This window comes from Anoplopoma fimbria, chromosome 15 (genome assembly GCF_027596085.1).
Source record: "Anoplopoma fimbria isolate UVic2021 breed Golden Eagle Sablefish chromosome 15, Afim_UVic_2022, whole genome shotgun sequence".
Classification (NCBI taxonomy): domain Eukaryota; kingdom Metazoa; phylum Chordata; class Actinopteri; order Perciformes; family Anoplopomatidae; genus Anoplopoma; species Anoplopoma fimbria.
This window is the reverse complement of record NC_072463.1, coordinates 10,046,852-10,067,185: the sequence shown is the minus strand read 5'-3', so window position 1 is coordinate 10,067,185 and position 20,334 is coordinate 10,046,852. Positions and strand designations below refer to the sequence as shown.

Genomic DNA, 20,334 nt, shown 5'->3' with positions numbered 1-20,334 from the left:
GATTTGAAAGCAGTTGTTACACCTCAAGGTGTGTCTAAAATCATCTGGGTACTGTTGTGTGTGTGTGTGTGTGTGTGTGTGTGTGTGTGTGTGTGTGTGTGTGTGTGTGTGTGTGTGTTGTGTGTGTGTGTTGTTGTTTCTCACTACGGCTGAGATTAATAGACCCATTTTGAGAATGTAGTCGCTTTCCTCCTCCCAGCAGAAACAGTGAGTTGTATTGTATTACTGTCTAATGACGACATCTTATTCTCCTTCACTGAGCTGAATAAACTAATATAAGAAATGTGAACTGGTCAGGGAGACAGCATCTTCATAGAAACCAAACAAAATGCGTTAAGGTCTACTTCTCTGTGGGTTGAACCTGGCAAGGTCAGCCAGTTTATCGTGTCTAAACCCTTTGGACACACTCTATTGAGACCATCTCACATGCAGGTCATTATACACATACATACAAATGAACACACCCAGATACATCCAAGAAATACCACATGTCAGAGTTAACCTGACAGCCCAGTCCAAAGCTTTAATGAGAATTTGAATTGTGTATGTCACACCATGCTGTAATCAGACACCTTGTCAATAAGACATCAGTCCTAGTCATCTGTACGACCAATCAAAGTTATTTATTTAATGTGCAGTCGAGGCAGAGACATATACAGCATGTTACCACACAAGTGAACTTAAAACATAAACTGATTTGGATTGTGTCCTCTTATGATCAATAAGAAAGTTTTAGGGTGCATTTAGTAATGTAAGAGAAAATAATATGTTGAGCAAATAAAACCGATATTGTTCACACGTCATTATGTTGTGTAATGCTACTCGACAATATGCAGCTAACCTATATTAAATGATTTGTATTCTCAACATGATTTAAATATTTGTTTAAAAATCACAACTATCTTTAAAACTGGTGTATCGCAACACCCCGAATTTGAATGCAGAAATATTCATTACATATCACATCCACATATAAATGATTAACATAATTTCACACAGAACTATTAACATAACTTCTGTGTTGCACACTGTCAAAGAAATGCGTTAAATAACACAGTTTGTTCAGCTGCATAAGCTTCAAACTATGACAATCTACATTCCCCTCTCCCGTCAGTTATGCACGTGTCAGTGATGTCTTTTGAAAATAAACTTCAGTCTTAACAGGAAGTTAGGTTTAGTCAACAAAACCACTTAGATAGGTTTAGGAAAAGATCATGTTTGACATTAACTAACAACACTAACCACTGACGTGACAAAATATCAAGTTTTACTTTAACTCACACATGTGAATTGAACAGCAGCCTCCTGAATGAAGGTCCTGTGTTTGTTTGACCAATCCACCTCCTCCCTGGTTTGTTTAACTACATCAGTTAATCTCTTTGGAATGCCTTGCAAACACATGCTCAATGTGCGTTGTGGTCAGACGCCAGGGAGCACTGACCAAGCTACGTTACTTGACACCTTGGGAGTGAGAACGGGGTGCATAGCCATATGCATGGCTGCAATGCACATCTGGGTATGTATCGCACAGCTGCCTCTGTGCCACATCCTTTTTGCCGAAGATAAATCAATACTATATTGGAGTTTTTCATGTTAGACCACCGTTTATTGTGAAGTAACCGCCAGCGTTAATTATTTTGTAAAAGTAAGACCTGATATATTTTTGACATAAAACTGTGAACTAATCAACTTTCAAGTATTTTTTTTTTTTTTTACCCCAAGCCAATAACAGTGTTCAGGGTGTGCAGCCTGTTCAGGTTGTCAAACACAGCCGCTTTGTCTCTGAGGCACGAGCACTGTAGCTGGGTTGTTCACAGGTTGTTATATCGCTGTGTTTTTATGTGCATGTGCTCCTCTCTGTCTCCTCTGCTGTATACAGAGTGTTGCTATCAGTGTGTCATTTCGACTGAGAGCAGCGTTAGGCCACACACACAGCAGATGGAATTAAGTCTGCTCTTTGGCTGCATTCATTCAAAATCGGGCAACTCTGCACCTTCCTGCAGGGTTGTGTGGAGGTGTGTTTGTTTGAGCTTAAGAACATAACCACTGTGTAACAATCAGAAAATAATGTTTTATTTCTCCTATTCACAATTTTGTTCCCACCATCGCTCGCCTTTTTGTGGAATCTGATAAATGTATGTTATTTAACTTGAGTCAGCGTTGGTTGGGGCTGAAGACATGTTAGAAAAATCTTGGGATGTGGAGTTAGAAGTGAGCTTTCCAGGTCTCTGTAGCCTGCTGCTCATCTCAGTTTTAGGCTACATTAGCCACAAACCAATCTGAATCTCTGAGCGGTTGGGATGCCTAACGATGCCATTAGTTGTTGCACTGTAATTAAAAAAGATTCCTTGTGGTGACAGATACGGTTGTAGAATCCCCATCAAAGAATATGTGTATCTGAAGTTTCAGAATATACCGGATGGGTGCAGCGTTGGCCATAGTCTGCCTGTAAACCGAAGGGTATTCTAGACCTTTTTCCTCACATAACCATCCATCAAAGCTTTCCTGCGGTTCTTTTTGAGAAATTTGTTCTTTTTCTTTTTCTCATTACTTCTTTTATTGCCCAGACCCACACAGTGTCTCTGTCTCTTCCTCCTGCAATTCAACAATCCTTTAGATCTTTTATTTTCTGTCTTTTGCCCATGCTCTAGTACAGTGGTTCTCAACCTTTTTTCAGTGATGTACCCCCTGTGAAATATTTTTTCAGCCAAGTACCCCCTAACCAGCGCAAAGCATTTTTGGTTGAAAAAAAGATGTAATACTAAGCGCTCTGCCATCAGTGTCTGATTTATTAAACTGTCAACACTGACGATTGCATTGTTGCATTAAATTCAGTTTATGAACTTACACTTATATTTTATTGAATATTTATTAAATAACAATTTTTAAAGGATTTTTGAATGGATGCTAATTTTAAATATATTTTTAAAAAATCTCACGTACCCCCTGGAGTGCCTTCATGTACCCCCATTTGAGAACCACTGCTCTAGTATACCTCCGTATATCCAACTCTCCGGTCTCTCCCTGCCCCTCCTCCCACTGTCAATACTGTGATATAATTACAAAGTATCAGCAGCTGCAAGATTAAGATTCACATTGTTTCATTTATGCTGCAGTAGTGCTGTACATGCTATGTATGTCGTTTGCCTCTGTGGCAGTGTATTTATAGTACTCTAGTGGTGATAGTCGCAGCATCATTTTTCCTTTTCGTATCCCCGCCCTGCTACTCCGTCAAGCTGTCAAAGCTACCATGGAGCCCCCCCGTAATGTTATCAAATCTTTGGAAAAATGAAAAAAAGGTTAAAGCGAGACCCAGACAGATGTGTCAACAATATGCGTTTGATGGATATATCAGGGTGAAAATAGGTTTAAAGGATGAAAATAGAAGCTGTGTGTAAGGACGTGTCTTATCAAGAAAAGCAGTGGGATCGTAATTATGCAATTGAGGGATCTCAGTTGGGCTAAGCCGATGCTACACTATAACTGGCCGTTCAGTTTTTGAGGGGCGGGACTTAGCGACGTGTCAACTGTTGTGGTTTACTAGTGCTATCATGCTGCACTGTTTTGAAAGTGATGCAGTTTGTCAGACAAACAAAGTGGTGAAAGTTATGTCGATGCCATATAAACACTCTACTGCTCCACACGGTCTTTGTACGGATTCTGGAGTTTTCTAGTAATCAGTTACGACCCCTTAATAGATTTATTTATTCAAAATAGCTAATTTCACTCAAATTGTTTAATAGGCATTTAAATATAGCATTAAAAAACTCAGTAAAGAAAATAATGTTTGCCATAATTCTATAAAAGTAATTACATTTGTTTGTATGGCTAGCTGTTTCCCCTTGTTTCCAGTCTTTGTGCTAAGCTTAGTTTACCAACTGCTAAAATTCAACACAGCAGTCTGTGAAAATGAACTGAACTCCATTTGTTTTTCACCTCTGATCACAACCAACATCCAACAGTAATGTCAGGGTGTACTGAGTAGTGGAGTACACGTCACTGAGGCAAGAGGATAAGTTAAACTTACGTTGCTGTTTTGATTCTTTACAAAATGGAAATTTTAAATGAGGATACCCAAAGATTGTGAAATTGAATATGACAGGCAGACTCTTAAGTAAATAGGCCTACAACCACAGAAAGTAAAGTTTAAGGACCGGTTCGGTTAGTTCCTATCACTTTCTTCTCTCTTTCTGTCATCTCTCTATTGGCTATCAAAAAAAGATGTGAACGGTGAAAGAGAAACACAAAAAATGATTTACAAAACACAAGAACATTTTAGAAAACACTTTGTTAGGCATTGGAGAGAACTTAAGTGGATTTATAGTTAAATCAAGATCAGCATTACTATACATAAGTTAACTCCCATCAAGCGCTGATTAGCTGTGGATAATACGTCCTTTCCTGTTTTGTGAAGTGATTTAGTGGTTTAGATTTTTTTTTTTTTTTTTTAAATGTTGTTTCATTTAGTTTTTTGCATTGACTTTGTCCATTACATCTTATGGTCACTGTAAACCCCCAAATTAAATTAAACATTCAAGGCAACAATAAGGTAAAATAACTATCGACTGGCAAAAAAAATTCTGAATTGACTATAACTAAACAATAAAAAGTTTGTGTTGGCACACTCCAGGCTCTATCAGCTCGGAGGCTCACACTTCCTAGAGATGATTGCTCCTTTGATATGTTCGCTGTCTTTCTTATTTTCTATCACAATACCTACAAAAACACCAGACCGATTTGTGCAATATAGTCATAATCATAAAGTCAGCTCTAAACTTGGCTTCCTTATATGCTACCATAGAAAACTGGGTAGCTGATTTTTTTGCCCGTGCCTATCTCATTGCATCTGTCTGTGTTCTACTAATGACCACCTGGACTTTGAAAAGAAAAGAGAAAACTCCTTTAGGTGATCTCTTTCCTTCCCTTTCCTATACACTTTCAGTGTTCCTTTAAACTAGAATTGGTCCACTATCATCCACTATCTTGCAGAAGCAGAACTAAAATGTTCCACAGTGGTGCTCACCTTTCTCCCTGTTTATTGGACACTGCTACATCATTTAGACTAACGATCACTCTTTGCTGCTTCCGTAAATGAAATAAACTGAGACACACAAACATCATTTTTGTTTTGTTTGTGTATATGTTCCGCCTTCACTCAGATCTAAATATAGACTTATGAAGGTTTTTTTGTTGTAATTGCTCTGTTGCAACAAAAATTCAGGCACACTGCCTAAATGGAGCTTATACAAGATTTAAAAAATTCAATAAAAGAGTGAAAAGAGTACAAACTATTCATACTAAACTCACACACTTGCATATCTACACACAGATTCGCACACATACACACACAAACACATACATAATGCCTACGTAATGTAGCACCCTTATGTGCTCTGCTGACTACAGAATATAAGTTATTGCATAGAATAGCATTATTAAAAAACATATTGCAAATAAAGTACTGCACAGAGGCAGATTCTTTTACAGTTTTGATAATGTCAATTAGGGGTTTTCCTGAGGGTAGTAGGACAAACAAGTGATGGGTGCCCAGTAAACTAAAACTGGAGACTCTATGGACTCTTTATGTGCAGTGGGGGATGGTCACTCTGCTTCCTCCTGAAATCAATGATGAGCTCTTTTTTTTTTGGTGTTGAGTGCCAAGTTGTTTTGTGAGCACAAGCCTGTTAGCCTCCGTACCTCTTCCATTTAGACTGAGTCCTTGCCCTCAGTGATAAGCCTCACACAGCCTGATGGAGCCCCTGTGCTGAGTGTTTGGGGCCCTTACCGACGGACTGTGACTGGCTGCCTTTATCCAGAGGCAGATGTGTCTGAAGCATAGGTCACACAGCTTGGAGAGCAGTCTGCTGGGTATGAATGTATTGAATACAGGACCCATGCATATGATCCACAATAAAGGTTATTGGTGTGAATGTGACGGGCCTTTCAGGGATAGATTGAAGTGAAATTGTGAACACGTCAGCCAACTCAGCAGCTCAGTCTCTTCATATTCCACCATACACAGCTCTCCTATCTAATATTCATAGAAAATAATGAAAATCAAAACAGACAAAAATAATTGGAGCTAGGAGCCCCCCAGCAGTTTAATCCAGCTATGGTCTGGATGGACTGACTGGCATTGCATCCCTATAGCCACTAGCCTTTGCCCCGTGTCAGGTCCCAGCTAATGATATTGACATGGAACATGGCTAACGTCTCTCAACGCTCCTGACTCTCTCACACAGAGGCTTCCATCCTTTCCTATGATGGCAGCATGTATATGAAGGTGGTGATGCCGACAGTCATGCATACTGAGGCTGAGGACGTCTCCCTGCGTTTCCGCTCCCAGCGGGCCTATGGCCTCCTCATGGCCACCACTTCCCGAGAATCGGCCGACACGCTCAGGCTGGAGTTGGACGGCGGTCGCGTCAAACTCACGGTCAACCTAGGTATCGTATGCCCACCCCCACCCATCTGCCTCCACAACTCCACTTTCACTCTGACACAGTTCACCGTTGAGCGGTGGCCTCTCTTCTCCTTTCACTTCTATCTCTCTTTGCACTGTTTTTTTGTTCATCAGTTACTCATCACTATGGTTCCTTAAAGGTTTTTCCCAGTTTTGTAACATAGATAAGAGATTTTTGATCTATTTTGAACGTGTGGTCATGGTTTTTTTATGCACACAGATAAACATGGACTGCTTAATGAAAACAACTCTTTACAGGTTAACATCTTAGGCTACACATCATAACTTGTTTCATTTCAATGGTAAACATGCTTGGCCCATCTTTGAAACAGACAAACCATATTCATATCCGTATTCTTGTTTACAAACTTTTGAGACAGTCTAAGCACAAGAAATAGAGTAATGCAGAGATGTGTGCTTTAAAGACTGGTTTCTAGTAAATCTTTTAAATGAACAAAGTGTGCTGAGACTTTCTAAGAGGTGACTTCCACCAAGTATGCCCATGCATCTTTAGTCCATTATTCAAGAGGACATTAGAAGAAACGTATCTTGTCTTTCTCACCAAACTCATTTTCAAGTCATTTCTCTATCACCTTCCTGTTCTTCTGGGTGGTTGTTTTCTTTGCTAATGATGGTGTCTTTTCTGGAAGTCGATGCTTTTTCAGTGTTTTGTTTTTATGTTTATCTATCACATCCATTTTCCATCATGCTTTGTCAAAAGATGGTATTCACCCCTTCAAAGGCCTTAAGCCTGCGACCCGTCAGGCGAACAGCCCGAGAACAGAGCCCAGCAAAACCTACAGCTGGCTGCGACCCCAAATACTTCCAATCATAATTTGTAAAGAAGTCTGAGAACGATAAGTCACACTTATCAATTTAAATGTTGTAAATAACATATGACATGTCTCGTTAAACAATTGTAAGAGCTATGGCAATAATAACAGACGTTAGCTGGTTTGCCAATCCAAATTTACATAAATAATTTACTGATGATATGAATTGATGTAAGTCATACTCCAAATTTTAGTCAACATGTTTATGTTGTGCAGCTCTAATTGGAAGGTTTGTAAAACTATTTCAAAGATCTAGCCTCTAGTGTATCTTAGTGACACATGTAGGCATAGCACTCTGGATCTGATGGTTGGGGTTCCTGTGCCTCTGCATGGTGCTGGTGCTGATTGGATCGTGGCTGTTTGCTCCCACTTTTCTGTTGCGGTTGACGACACATGAAACCACCAGCCACATGGTGACCAACCCTCACTGTCTTTACAACTGCGTACAGCAGTTATTCTGGCCTAAGTAGGACTGTTAAGATACTTTGGATTTCCCCTCTCTATCACACCCATTGTCTTACGAAATCAACCATTTTTGCTGTTTAAATATCATATCAAATTAACAAATCATCGCTCTGTATTTCTTGACTTCACAAAGATCCGTGGCTCTCAAACGGACGGCTGCTACCACCTTGTTGGTGCGGAGGCTTTGGAGCCAGAGGCTTTGACTTCTCTACTCTTAATATTCAAACCTTAAGAGAAACAGTCAGTGTTGGGTTGGAAAACTCATGTAGCTGGTACTACAAGTGGCCATTTTACTGTTAATACTGTGCCTAAACAATAAATTAATTTCAACTCTGGTACTATGGGTAACAAAAGAGCACAAGCTCTAAAAAAGCAGCTTTTTACAACCAGCACATTTATATTACTAATCCTTGCATTATCTTATTAACTATTGATTTTTTTTTGTGGAAATCTTTAAAGTATATCATTTATGTCATGGTAATTTAGCATAAAGTTCACTAAATACTAAATTAATAAAATGGCTGCCTTCCTGCATGTGTACGTCCCCGGAAGGGTGGACTCTTTGTTTTTGGATGTCTGCAGCAGTAACCTTGAAGGATGCAATTTCATCTGTCATTTATTCTTCCCCATCTAGACTGTATCAGGATAAACTGTAACTCCAGTAAGTTAACACTCAAGTTTCATTTTGCTTTCAATGTTGATGCTATCTTGATTGTTGTTGCTATTTTTTTTATTTTTAAGGAAATGTGTTTTTAAAATGTGAGTCCTGCACTGCCCTCCACTTTCTTTTAAGCCTATCATGTGGAGGATAGGTTCACTCAGTTGGTTAGACTACCCATAATTCAACAGAAACCCCCCAAAATAGCGTCAGTCAAATGGAATGAGTGGTGATTTATTTTAATTATCAGACATATATACACTTCTTTTTAAATCAACCAGTTTGATCTATAGGTTTACGGTCCTATTCTCTTATTTGTATCAAAACTAAAACCATTCAATAGTAACAATATACACATGTATTGTATTTAACGTTGCCACAACTTTTAGGTACATGTCGTTAATCCCTATTCATCACCTTTTATTGTAAGCGATAACATTAAGTGATTAAAATCTGAGTTTCAGTTTTAGCTGAATGCCAATTAGGACTTCTTAACAAATATCTTTATTGAAACACGTTTGGTCCCGGTAGCTGACACAATTCATTTGGATGGTCGTTTGATCATTTTAGCAGTGTAGATGTAGCTGTTCAACACTGTCCACCACAGGCCATATAACCTTAACACTGACCCAATCTTCAATGCTGCAGAACCCCCTTATTCTAACCAATGTGTAACATAATTGCTTCCATCCGGTATTTTTATGAAGATTGAATAATTGCTATGATTAAAGGGTACATTTAATTTTAGCACACTTCAAAATAAATTGTAAGTAGTGCATGCAACAGTACTTGCTTCATGGTACAATAACCCACTTTTAGTGAGAAATCACATTCCATTACACCAAAACATCTACCACAATGAATAAGGTTACAGGTTTTGGGACATGGGCAAATATCGCAACGCCAACCTTTTCAAGAAGGTGTTTGAAGGAATGAAAGAGGGAGGCTGTGTTCACAAAAGTCCTCCACCACCAAAGATATTCTTATCTCTGCTGTTAAACTAAACCACATAACCTTAATCTTACCAACATTGCTGAAACGAAACAGATGCAACAACGATGCCCTAAAGGTAGCGTCCTCAAAGTCCCAACACGGAGAAATGGCATATTACTATACTTAAACAGTAGCTATAGATTATTAACTGAATATCAAAACTGAATTCCAAAATGATGCCAAATATGCAGGAAAGTTTACTATTGTAAGGAAAATGTTAAGCAGTTACTATGTCAGGTTACATTTTACCCAATCGAAGTTTAGGAATGGTGATTCTCTTTGCAACATCAAGTGTGTCTGCTGCTTTTACAACGTAAAGTTTTTTATAATTATACTACAGATTGCTTTTACTCATAATGAGGCCATTAAGATTTTTACCTTCAAATCTGTAATTTTCATCTGTTCCGTTAACATATATATATGATCAGAGATGGAAGACCTCTGTGCTTCTGAAATTGAAGTAGAAAATGAAAATAAAATCTGTTTTTGTTTACTCCCATCCAACTTTTGGTGGGTTAAATGTTGTGTATTGACAAACAACAACATGACAAACAATGTAAATAATTTATTCATCTTGGTAAACTGAGCATTAACATTTGCCACATGCAGCCATGAAGTCACTATAGTCTATTATAACGTTAAACCTAACATCACCAATTTGTCAACAAATTTAAGGTGAATATTTAAAGTGAAACACAATCCATGTGTGAGTGTATGCGTTGAGTTAAGTTATAGTATGATCTGAGTGAATTTCTGCTCTTTGGGTTAACGTTTTATAGATCTATCCTTGATGCAAGCCTTCATTTTTATTTTTCAGTATAATGTTAGGATGGTAAGTTTGAGAATAAATCAGCAGTCAGGTCAAAGTTGATTGAAAATCTAGTCTAATGCTTGTGGCTGTTGCAGCCGTGCCAGCAGTACAAGGAGCAACAACCGAGGCATATCTTTCGTAAATATATGATTACATAAAAATCTAAAATAATTTCTGTTTGAAGTTACCACTATGCATTACATCTCCTGTAAGTTCAAACTTTGGGGTAAGGTAAGATTAGGTTAACTCGATTTGATTCAGTTTCGTTATATAGTGCCAGAACATAACAGAAGTTATCTGAGACACTTTTCATATAGAGCAGGTATAGACCATACCTATTTACAGAGACCCAACATTCCCCCATAAGCAGCCACTGGGGCAACAGTGGTGAGAAAAAAACCCCTCCTAACGGATATAAAGCTTGTTCAGAACCTGGCCCTGGGTAGGTGGCCATCTTCCTACCCTGTGGCTTTGTGACGTTGCATTTAGCAGCTGATCCAAGAGGCTTTTTAAAGAGCTGATTTAGCTGAAGATGTAGGACAGTTTTCCCAACCCATAAAGGAACACTTCATCCTTCAGTTTATCTCAAACATTCAAGATACGTGGTTTTCACTGGACATGATGGGATGAAAAGTAACTTAAGCTGTCAGACAAAACTCTTGGACTAATAAGTACAATATTTACCTCTGAGATGTTGTCGTCTAGTATCTAGTGGCGGATCGGAAACCACTTTTTTACCGCCATCTAGCATCTGTGTCAGGAGCAGGCGCCAACCTCCGGTTGTGCCGACTGAAGCCGATGCTGAAGTCTCTAAAATCCGCATTCTCTTTAATGTCCATCAGGGGGCGACGTCTTTGAGAAAATGACTCTACTTCTCACTTGATTTATTACCTCAGTAAAAATTGTAAACATGAGTTTATGGTCTCAATTTCAAGTCTTCAATACAGCATGATGTTCATTTATTAAATTATGTTCAAATTAGATTAAAATAGACTGAACAGTGGAGTGTGCTTCAGGGTGGGGTTACTGTTACTTACTTACCTACAGGTTGCTGCGACTACCAGAGCCGACGTCTATACATCACTCCTCCACATTCCAATTATGGTTACTTTTGTACATTTTGGTTGCAAAAAAACGACAGGCAACCCGTAATCCAAGATGGCGACGGCGTAATCGCCAAACTGGAGGCTTCAAAACAGCAGTCCACAAAGCAATGGGTGAGGTCACAATGACTGTGTCCCCTTCTTATATACAATCTCTGGTCGGGAATGATATCCGGCCAATCCAAAGACGAGGATTGTAACCAATGAAATACACTTAATGTCAAAAAGAAAAAGGACTTGCTTGCGAGTAGGTTAAAGTTTTGCGAGCTAAAGAGCAGTGTTGGAAGTCGTGCCAAGGGACCTTCCACACGCTCAAGCATGTTTTTCAAGCTGTTTTTCCTCTTCCAGCCTTCAATTTCTCCCACGCCTGCAGAGATATTCTGCGTGCAGTAATGTGAAAGCGTTTGCAATAGTAATATTCATCTGAGGCTGTTTGAGTTTCACGCCAATTCATCTCATTTGTCCTCCTGGACATTAACATGGATTTGCTCTCACAGGTTTTATATCAAACTAAAAAACTACATATTTTGTCATTTAGTTTGGAGTTCTTTAAGCATCCCCTTGAGTATTTACATGATATAAACTAGCGTCAACATGTATTTCCGCACGGTAAACCTCTCATTAAATGAGAGAAAATAGATGTGTTTCATCAAGTCAAGGATCAAAAAAGATTAAATATGTAACAAAAAGGCAAGAATATTATTTTAATGGACTGGTGTCTGATGTGGCTGAGGTTACTTTTGTGGTTTTGGTTTGGATTTCATCGTCAGAAAAAGTAATGCAGAGAGAGGAAGGGAAAAGTGAAAGGAAAGAATTTCTGAACGCCTATGATGAGTAAAAGCAATTTGTCCTACTGTAGTTGCCCTTTCTATTAGAGAGCCATGCAGTATAGTGGTGAGGTGTATTCTATTAGAATTATAGATGTCAAGTATTTGTGTGTTTTTTCTCTGTGTATTTCACTGACTAAACCAAACCTTTGTTTCCCGAAGGCATAAGAACTTTTTTTGAACTATTATTAAAGCCATTTTCAAGCTAAGCGTAGCTGCTTGAGAATTCTGCCAATGATTCGAGGCTGACAGTTGGGAAAACAACGGTTTGGTTTTAGCCTCAGGATGTCTTTAACTTTGTGATTGACCATTGTTCTCAGGCAAGGGACCGGAGACCCTGTATGCCGGGCAAAAGCTCAATGATAATGAATGGCATACAGTGCGAGTGGTGCGTCGCGGCAAAACCTACAAGCTAACTGTTGACGATGATGTAGCAGAAGGTACTTACCTGCATCAACTCGGTTCATGCTTGAAGGAATGCTCTTAGTGCTGCCTTGTCAGTGGTATTACACAATGCTGTGGTGTGTTGCCATAGAGACTGACAGAATCAGTATGTAACTCTGCTACAAAGAAAGCATGTAGATATGTAAGCTTTGATGGCACTTGCATCCATCTAATACTGTTAATGTAATTTTCTCCTTAAATCAGCCCTTTTGTGTTAGTGTCAGACAGTGTTCTCTTTTCTTTTCGTTTTTGTCTTTCTTTTCAACCCATCCCCTCAAACCTCCCCGTCCTCAGGACAAATGGTGGGCGACCACACTCGCCTGGAGTTCCACAACATCGAAACGGGCATCATGACAGAGCGTCGATTTGTTTCCAGCATCCCATCCAGCTTCATTGGTCATCTGCAGAGCCTTAGGTACTCAGATAACCTACTTTTACTTTACTCTTTAAATGTATATTAGTATATATTTAATGTTTCTACTAATAATTATTCTAATTGCAGCAACAAATAGCTAAAACAGTCAATTGCTTTATTATCCGAGATTTATTTAGCTCTCCCAAACCCGTAACTGTTTTCTTCACTTTCAATTATCCTTTTTGTCAGGCTGAACCAAATATGGTTTATCAGGCTTTAAAGGACAAGAATAACCTTATTTTGAAGTCAAGTGCCTGTTCCTGTCCTTTCTTCAGATTTAACGGCATGCTCTACATCGACCTGTGCAAGAATGGTGACATTGATTATTGCGAGCTCAATGCACGCTTTGGGATTCGTTCTATCATCGCCGACCCTGTCACCTTCAAATCCAAGAGCAGCTATCTGAGCCTGGCCACCCTGCAGGCCTACACATCCATGCACCTCTTCTTCCAGTTCAAGACCACCTCCCCAGACGGCTTCATAATCTTCAACTCTGGAGATGGCAACGATTTTATCGCTGTAGAACTGGTAAAAGGGTAAGTTTTCATTTTTTTAAGGATGCTTAAAACCTTTTGCACATTTCAATCTTGAAGGTTTAGGAGTAGCATTATATGATTACCAACTTGAAGCTATCACGAATACTTTGGATGACGTTGCTCGTATTGATGACCCTACTAAGAATTCAGCTGAATCTGCAGCTCCGAGCAGCATTACGAAGCTTTATAGAGATTCATCTCAGTGTTAGACTGTCTGCTCCTTTACACATCTCCCATTGCATCAGGCCTGACATCTGTTTTCAATGAAACAACAATAACAACCTACTTTACACTTTACTCATCAACAGTTGACAGACACAGTTAGCAACCAAAAGAAGAGCTTACACCAGCATGAATAATGGAGCTTTATTCATCAGGTGGCCACAAACCCCAAATACATGATCAAGTTGCTCTGTAATGTGTGAATAAGCAAACATTTGTTAACATTTTGGCCATATTAACTTGAAAGAGGATTGTTTCTGCTGCCTCCAAGTGGCCTAAAGCAGTTATTGCAGATTTAAGTTATTTTGAGTTTCTCTATTACTAGGTCTTACACACACACACACACACACACACACACACACACACACACACACACACACACACACACACACACACACACACACACACACAGTGTAATAAGTAACTAACAGATCACCAAACAAAATGCTGCAGATTTTGAACACATGGCTTCAGAGAAAGAGGGAATGAAAACAGGTTTCAGTAGGTGATAATGGTGTTATTCAAAGTTTTTAACCATGTATTTAGTTTTATGTCAAATGTATGCTTGTTTACTGTCTGCAGAGGGACGTGGTTTACCTGCATTTATCAGCATCATTCCACAATTGCTGCACATTCCCACACAGTTCGCGCTTGTCTGCGGAATGAGTCACAGTTCACCAGAGACAGGGCAATGTCTCAGATCAAGCTTTTACCAAAATCACAATAATTGTCATGTGCTATGCTGGGCAAAAAAGTCGGGAAATTTGCAAGTTGTGACTGCACTGCCTGTGCTACTTTTTTCACCATCCGGAAAATGAAACCATGATTATCATAATATAGGGAATATGATAATGATGAATTAGTATAACAATCAAAAAATCTAAACTGGTGAATTTTTAAGAAGTCAAGTTGTGTCAACACAGGGTTGCATAATGAAATGCATTGGTAGCCCATTAGCAACAAGGAAAACAAAGTAAAGCAAACAGCAGCAACAAAACTATTCTCTGGGTTGATAATATGGACGGCATCTTAACGTAACAAAATCAGGAGAAACATTGTCCGTTAACTTGACTATGTTTAAGCACCAAGCATCATGATGTAAACGCCGGAGTCCTGTGTCCTCCAGAATGCCACGATGGAGCCAGCTCTCTGTAAAGATGTGAGCACAACAGTCACCGGCCTCATGTTGCTGGTTAGCCTGAGTTTTCCTGAGAACGGACGTTAGCCAGGAGCAGATTGGGTGCTTGAATAGCCTTCAATATCGGCTCTCCTCCCTCTCATGCTGGGGCAGTTGAGAGATATTTTGAATATTATTGAATGGCAGAGCAGTTTATAGGAATAACAATTTGCTACGAACCCATTTCAGACTGACTCGAGTTACACAAATAATCATTTTTCTGCAGCGACTTGATGATACACTACATCATTCTCAGCAAATGTGTTATGCTGCATTCACACTGAATCAGGCAGATGGTAGATGGCAAACCAGATATCGAGAACAAGGGCAGTACATTCAAATCAGGTAAGGCCAGCAGAGAACACCGGCAACCGTTGCCATCCGAAATTAAAATATTTCAACTTTTTGCCGTTCTCTGCAACATAATTTACAAGCAGATGTTATCAAGCTAGGACTGCACGGTGGTGTAGCTTCCTCCCACAGTCCAAAGACATGCAGCTTAGGTTGATTGATGACTGTGAATTGAACTTAGATGTGAATGGTTGTCTGTCTCTACGTGTCAGCCCTGCTGCAGTCTGGCCTGTCCAGGGTGTGCCCGGCCTTCACCCACTGATCAGCTCCAGCCCCTCTTGTGACCTTGAGAAGGATAAGCGGTTACTGATATAGGATGGATGGATGTTATCCAGCTACCTCGCAAAAGAAGAAAGCTGTTTAAGTTCGCAATGGAATGTTAAGAAATGTGCATTTTATAGATACATGCAGTACTACAGAATAATGGTGAATGGACTCTATATTTATAAGGCACCTTTCTACTCTTCCAACCATTCAAAGTGCTTTACACTACATGTCAACATTCACCCATTCACACACACCGTAATCCCAAATACACTGATGGCACAGGCTGCAATACAAGGTGCCACCCTGGTAATCAGAATCTAATCAACTACAGTGGAATTCCCATTCATTCACTCCCATAATGTTTCTGAAAATCCTTATATAAAGAGTTTTAAGCATAGAACTGAGCCAACCAGCTACACTATTAATTAATATCATGACACAAAAAAGAAAAAATGGAAAATGAAAAAGGTACAAGACTGTATACATATTTATTTCAAGACAGAAGGAACTACTCACTGACTCAAGCGACGTGCTGTCAGAAACTTCACGTCTTCTTGCCTCAACTGTTTTAGAAAAACATTCCGTAAACTATTTTGTAATATAAGAGAAAGTATCCAAACTTGCCGCCATGTTGGTCAATTGAAAATATGAATGGGAATACACTTCAGGTACCTCGCCGTTGAGGTTGATGCTCATTCAGGAGCATACACAATGACGGCAGAGCCTTTGGGAGCAATTTGTGGGTTCAATGTTTTGCCAAAGACATTTCAACATGCAGAATGGAGGAGCAGGGGATGGAACCGCCAACCCTCTGATTAGTGGATGACCCGCTGTACCTCCTGAGCCAAAGCTGATTTTATTTAATGTATTTTATTCTATTTTTCAAAAATTGCCCACCTTTTGGTTCAGGGCTGCCAGCTTTGTGAACATTTGAAAGAATAGCTTTAAAAGCAGAAGGCTGAAGATGTCTGAGGAAATCTGTAACTCTCATAACTCTCCTCTTACAGATATATCCACTATGTTTTTGACCTTGGAAATGGGCCCAACCTCATCAAGGGCAAAAGTGACAGGGCATTGAATGACAACCAGTGGCACAATGTGGCCATCACCCGAGACAACAGCAACACCCACACACTGAAAGTCGATGCTACAGCCACTAGTCAGAGTATCAATGGGGCCAAGAATCTGGACCTGAAAGGTATGCTAATGATATGACTGACACACATGTTTACACCTCCTTCTGTGTCCAGCATGTTGTTGAGTTACTAACATTGTTTGTCTATTTGACGGCATGCTTCATACATGCCCCCAATTATCTTTATGTCTTTCCAAGGTAAAGGTTATTTTTCTTACACTATTATTAACCATGGGAACATGTTCGTACACAGCTATCATTAAAGGAATAGTTAAGGTATTGTAATAGGTATTGAGAGCTCATTCTATGCATCTGGAGGAGCAAGATATCTTTTAAGAGAGAAAATAACCATTGACACAAATTCTGTCATTTAGGAAGTAGGATAATAAAGCACAAGCTTAATGTTTGCTGTGTTGATTTTTAAAGTGAAAAAGCCGTTGACAGGCTGCCTACAAACGTATGTGTTTTGGATCTGACTAATCAGAAACTGGTACCAATTCAACACTGGCTTTGGGCAGTTGGATCGCCAAATGTTTACATTCTACTGAGTTTTAAATGTGTGTAAGGGTTGTGGTTTGCAGTTGTTTACTATAACTCACTACATATACTATATACTTGTTAAAATACCTCAGAGTAAACTATAGCATGACTAATAAAGAAGGCACAGATCTGTAAGAAAATGATAAAGAGAGCCTTTATAACATAGGCATATAAGATAAGATCCTCCTACAGTGTCTCTTTCTTGTCTACACCGCAGGTGATCTGTTCATCGCAGGACTGGGACCAGGCATGTATAGCAACCTGCCTAAACTGGTGGCTTCCAGAGAAGGCTACCAGGGCTGTTTGGCATCAGTGGACCTCAACGGTCGACTGCCTGATCTCCTCAATGATGCCTTGTTTCGCAGCGGGCAGATTGAGCGTGGATGCGAAGGTACACCGTCCCTCAAATCTGAGCCCGATTTAGACTTCTACAACTCAAACTTCAACTCCAACTCCAGCAGCCCTTTTTTCCTGCTTAATGCAAACAGTAGCTCCACAGCCCTGCATCCATATGGAAGCCCCTCCATTTTAATAACTCTACTTGTAGCTTCACTTACACAATACTAGAGTCAGGCCCAACATTAAACAATCCCACGAAACTGCCACATGTTATCGGCCACATTGGCCACCCCGACAGCGCTGTTGCGATCCCCGTCAGAGCAGTTTTGCCAGCGCAGTAACTTTTTATTCAATTTTTATCTCTTCTGCTTTTGTAAAGTTTCATTTTTGTTTGGAATTTTGTGAGTCTTAAGCAATATTATCGGGAAAAAAAAGCTGGTTCAGGTGTGTAGATACAAAGCCGTATTCATTTGATTGTACAGAGATACATTCAAATTCAGTGCAAAATTAAATGAGATATTTCTAATATTTAAAAAAACTTGGATCATTGACTTTGGACAGGAGTATACAAAAGCAGCATCTCATTGTTTATTGTAGATGTTGATGGCTAAATGAATAATGTCATGTGAACTTAGTGCTGCATAATAAGAAGCTTTTTGCTAATGATATAAGGGCCCAGGAATATTAAAACCTGCATCAAAACCAGGTAATGATGCATGATGACATTGAAACACAGGACTGATCTTATATTTCAGGGTAGATAGTTAGTACTGATAAATGTGCAGTATTATAAGAAAGACTGCTTCTTTGTAACATAAAACTATTCATAAACATGTGACAAATATCAAAACATCTTAAATTTTCATGTTTACAGTATGATATGATACGTGACTTTCATGTGTTGAATACTCAATTCATGTTTCACTTTTACATGATAAAACGCTGAGGATGAGGACTAACCCATGACTTTTGTCTCAGGTAAACTTCCCAGAACTCAATACAAAACAGGACAGAGCAGATAAACTTCTACCCTCACAAAACATCTACACAACCTGCAGCAATTTCAGTCCTCCGACAGGTTCTATACATGACGCATTCAAGTACAGTTTTAAGTGTAGGTCAGGCGTAGTTTGGCAGTGCTCAGAGCCCAACATACAACTGCTGTAGTTAAAAATGTAAAAATAATATGGAATGCCGTTTGAGTGAATAACGCAATCTTCTGTGTTCATACATCAGTAAAATGTGTGTTAACATGTTATTTTTCTACTCATAAACACATCGAAAATTGACACATTACCGTACTTTTTCTAATTGTTAATGCCTTGAATTAATGCACTCATACATATTTATAAAGAGGGGTGCAGCAATACTGTTGAACAACCACACTAGGGTAAATGACTCATTACGGTAGAGATTCGGCAAATAAAGTGAACTACAGGCACTCAAGGGGGGCCACAGCTAAGCCCACAATGTTAGTAGCAAATTTAGAAGGATATGAAACAACCCATTGGCTTTGACGTGTATTTATATGTTAACGCGCCAAAATGAGACTTATTAGGTGTAGACAATCATATCTTGTTGTGTTAAAGTGTATAAATATAGCTTGTTAACACAATGGTGCATTTCAAAGGCTTCGGAACACAAAACCTTTAAGAAGTTATTTGCTCAAATGGCCCTTCCATTAAAAGCGGACTTAAACTCACCCGCCCAGCGTGATCTAGGATCGGATGAACTGTTCTGTAGACATGCAGAGGATACACCAACATACACACAGACCAAGATTCATTTCTTTATAGTGAGAAGCGTGACCTTTTCTGTCAGACACAAGACGGAAACGCCTTAAAGTAAAGCCTTAACTTCTGGCCTCACTGTTTAGGGTAGGCGTTTAGCAAATGGTCAATTACAGGGAAGTAGAACAAACTAACAATGTAAAAACAAAAAAAAATGGTTGCCTCATAAAAACCCAATGAATATGGATGTGCAGGTTTGGTGCAGGCCATAACGTCACAGCAGCATTGGACATTTTTATCAGGCCATACCCAGATGCACCTTTTTTTTTTTTACAAAGCAAAACTTGCCTAATGATTTTTTGTTTTGTGTTGGTTTCCAATTGTTCATGCACATTGTAGCTAGATCAAAAGGGGCTGTTGAAACATTTTGCAAGAAGCTGTCACTGTGGACAAAATGTTTCCATCTTCCTGTGCAGGTCTCATTCTTTTGTAGTTTTTTTTGTCATCCTCTTAAGGTTCTGGGCGTCCACAACCTGTTGCATGGAAATCATTTTCTGCACAGATGTTTACTCTTGCCATATCATTCAGTTGGACATTAAGTGTACTGTATGTTTTTTTGTTTTTTTACATTAACTTACAGAGCTCCATGTCAGACAAATACATGTTAGTTTTTGTTTCATTTAAATCAAAATAGACAATAACGCTGTGTACTGTATGCCCTCCTCGCTGTGACAATCTGAATGGGGTTTTAGAAAACAATGCTGTTCACTGTACTGTATGTACTGCAAGAAAGTAATGGTTGACTTATTTATTTTTCAAAATAAAATCTCATCAATCACACTGTTGGTCTTCTCCATTGCATTCTGTCTCATTTTTACGTGTGCTCTTGTGATTTATTTTCTTTATTGTTTCTGCTTATGTATCATGATAAGTTGATTGGTCATTTGACTATATCGCCATGCATGGCCTACTTTTCATTACAAGCTTTCATTGCATAAAGAGATTTGTGTTTCCACCCCATTAAT

The 20,334-nt window shown here is 39.2% G+C and overlaps 1 protein-coding gene across 1 annotated transcript in view; it reads left to right on the top strand.

Moving 5' to 3' along the window:
• Nucleotides 1-20,334, top strand: part of nrxn3a (neurexin 3a) — a 166,636-nt gene that overhangs the window by 105,112 nt on the left and 41,190 nt on the right. The window contains exons 10-16 of the mRNA XM_054613239.1: nucleotides 6,243-6,446; nucleotides 8,396-8,422; nucleotides 12,474-12,593; nucleotides 12,892-13,012; nucleotides 13,288-13,548; nucleotides 16,573-16,763; nucleotides 17,458-17,631. Coding sequence (XP_054469214.1) covers nucleotides 6,243-6,446; nucleotides 8,396-8,422; nucleotides 12,474-12,593; nucleotides 12,892-13,012; nucleotides 13,288-13,548; nucleotides 16,573-16,763; nucleotides 17,458-17,631 — 1,098 coding nt within the window. The remainder of the gene's footprint in view (nucleotides 1-6,242; nucleotides 6,447-8,395; nucleotides 8,423-12,473; nucleotides 12,594-12,891; nucleotides 13,013-13,287; nucleotides 13,549-16,572; nucleotides 16,764-17,457; nucleotides 17,632-20,334) is intronic.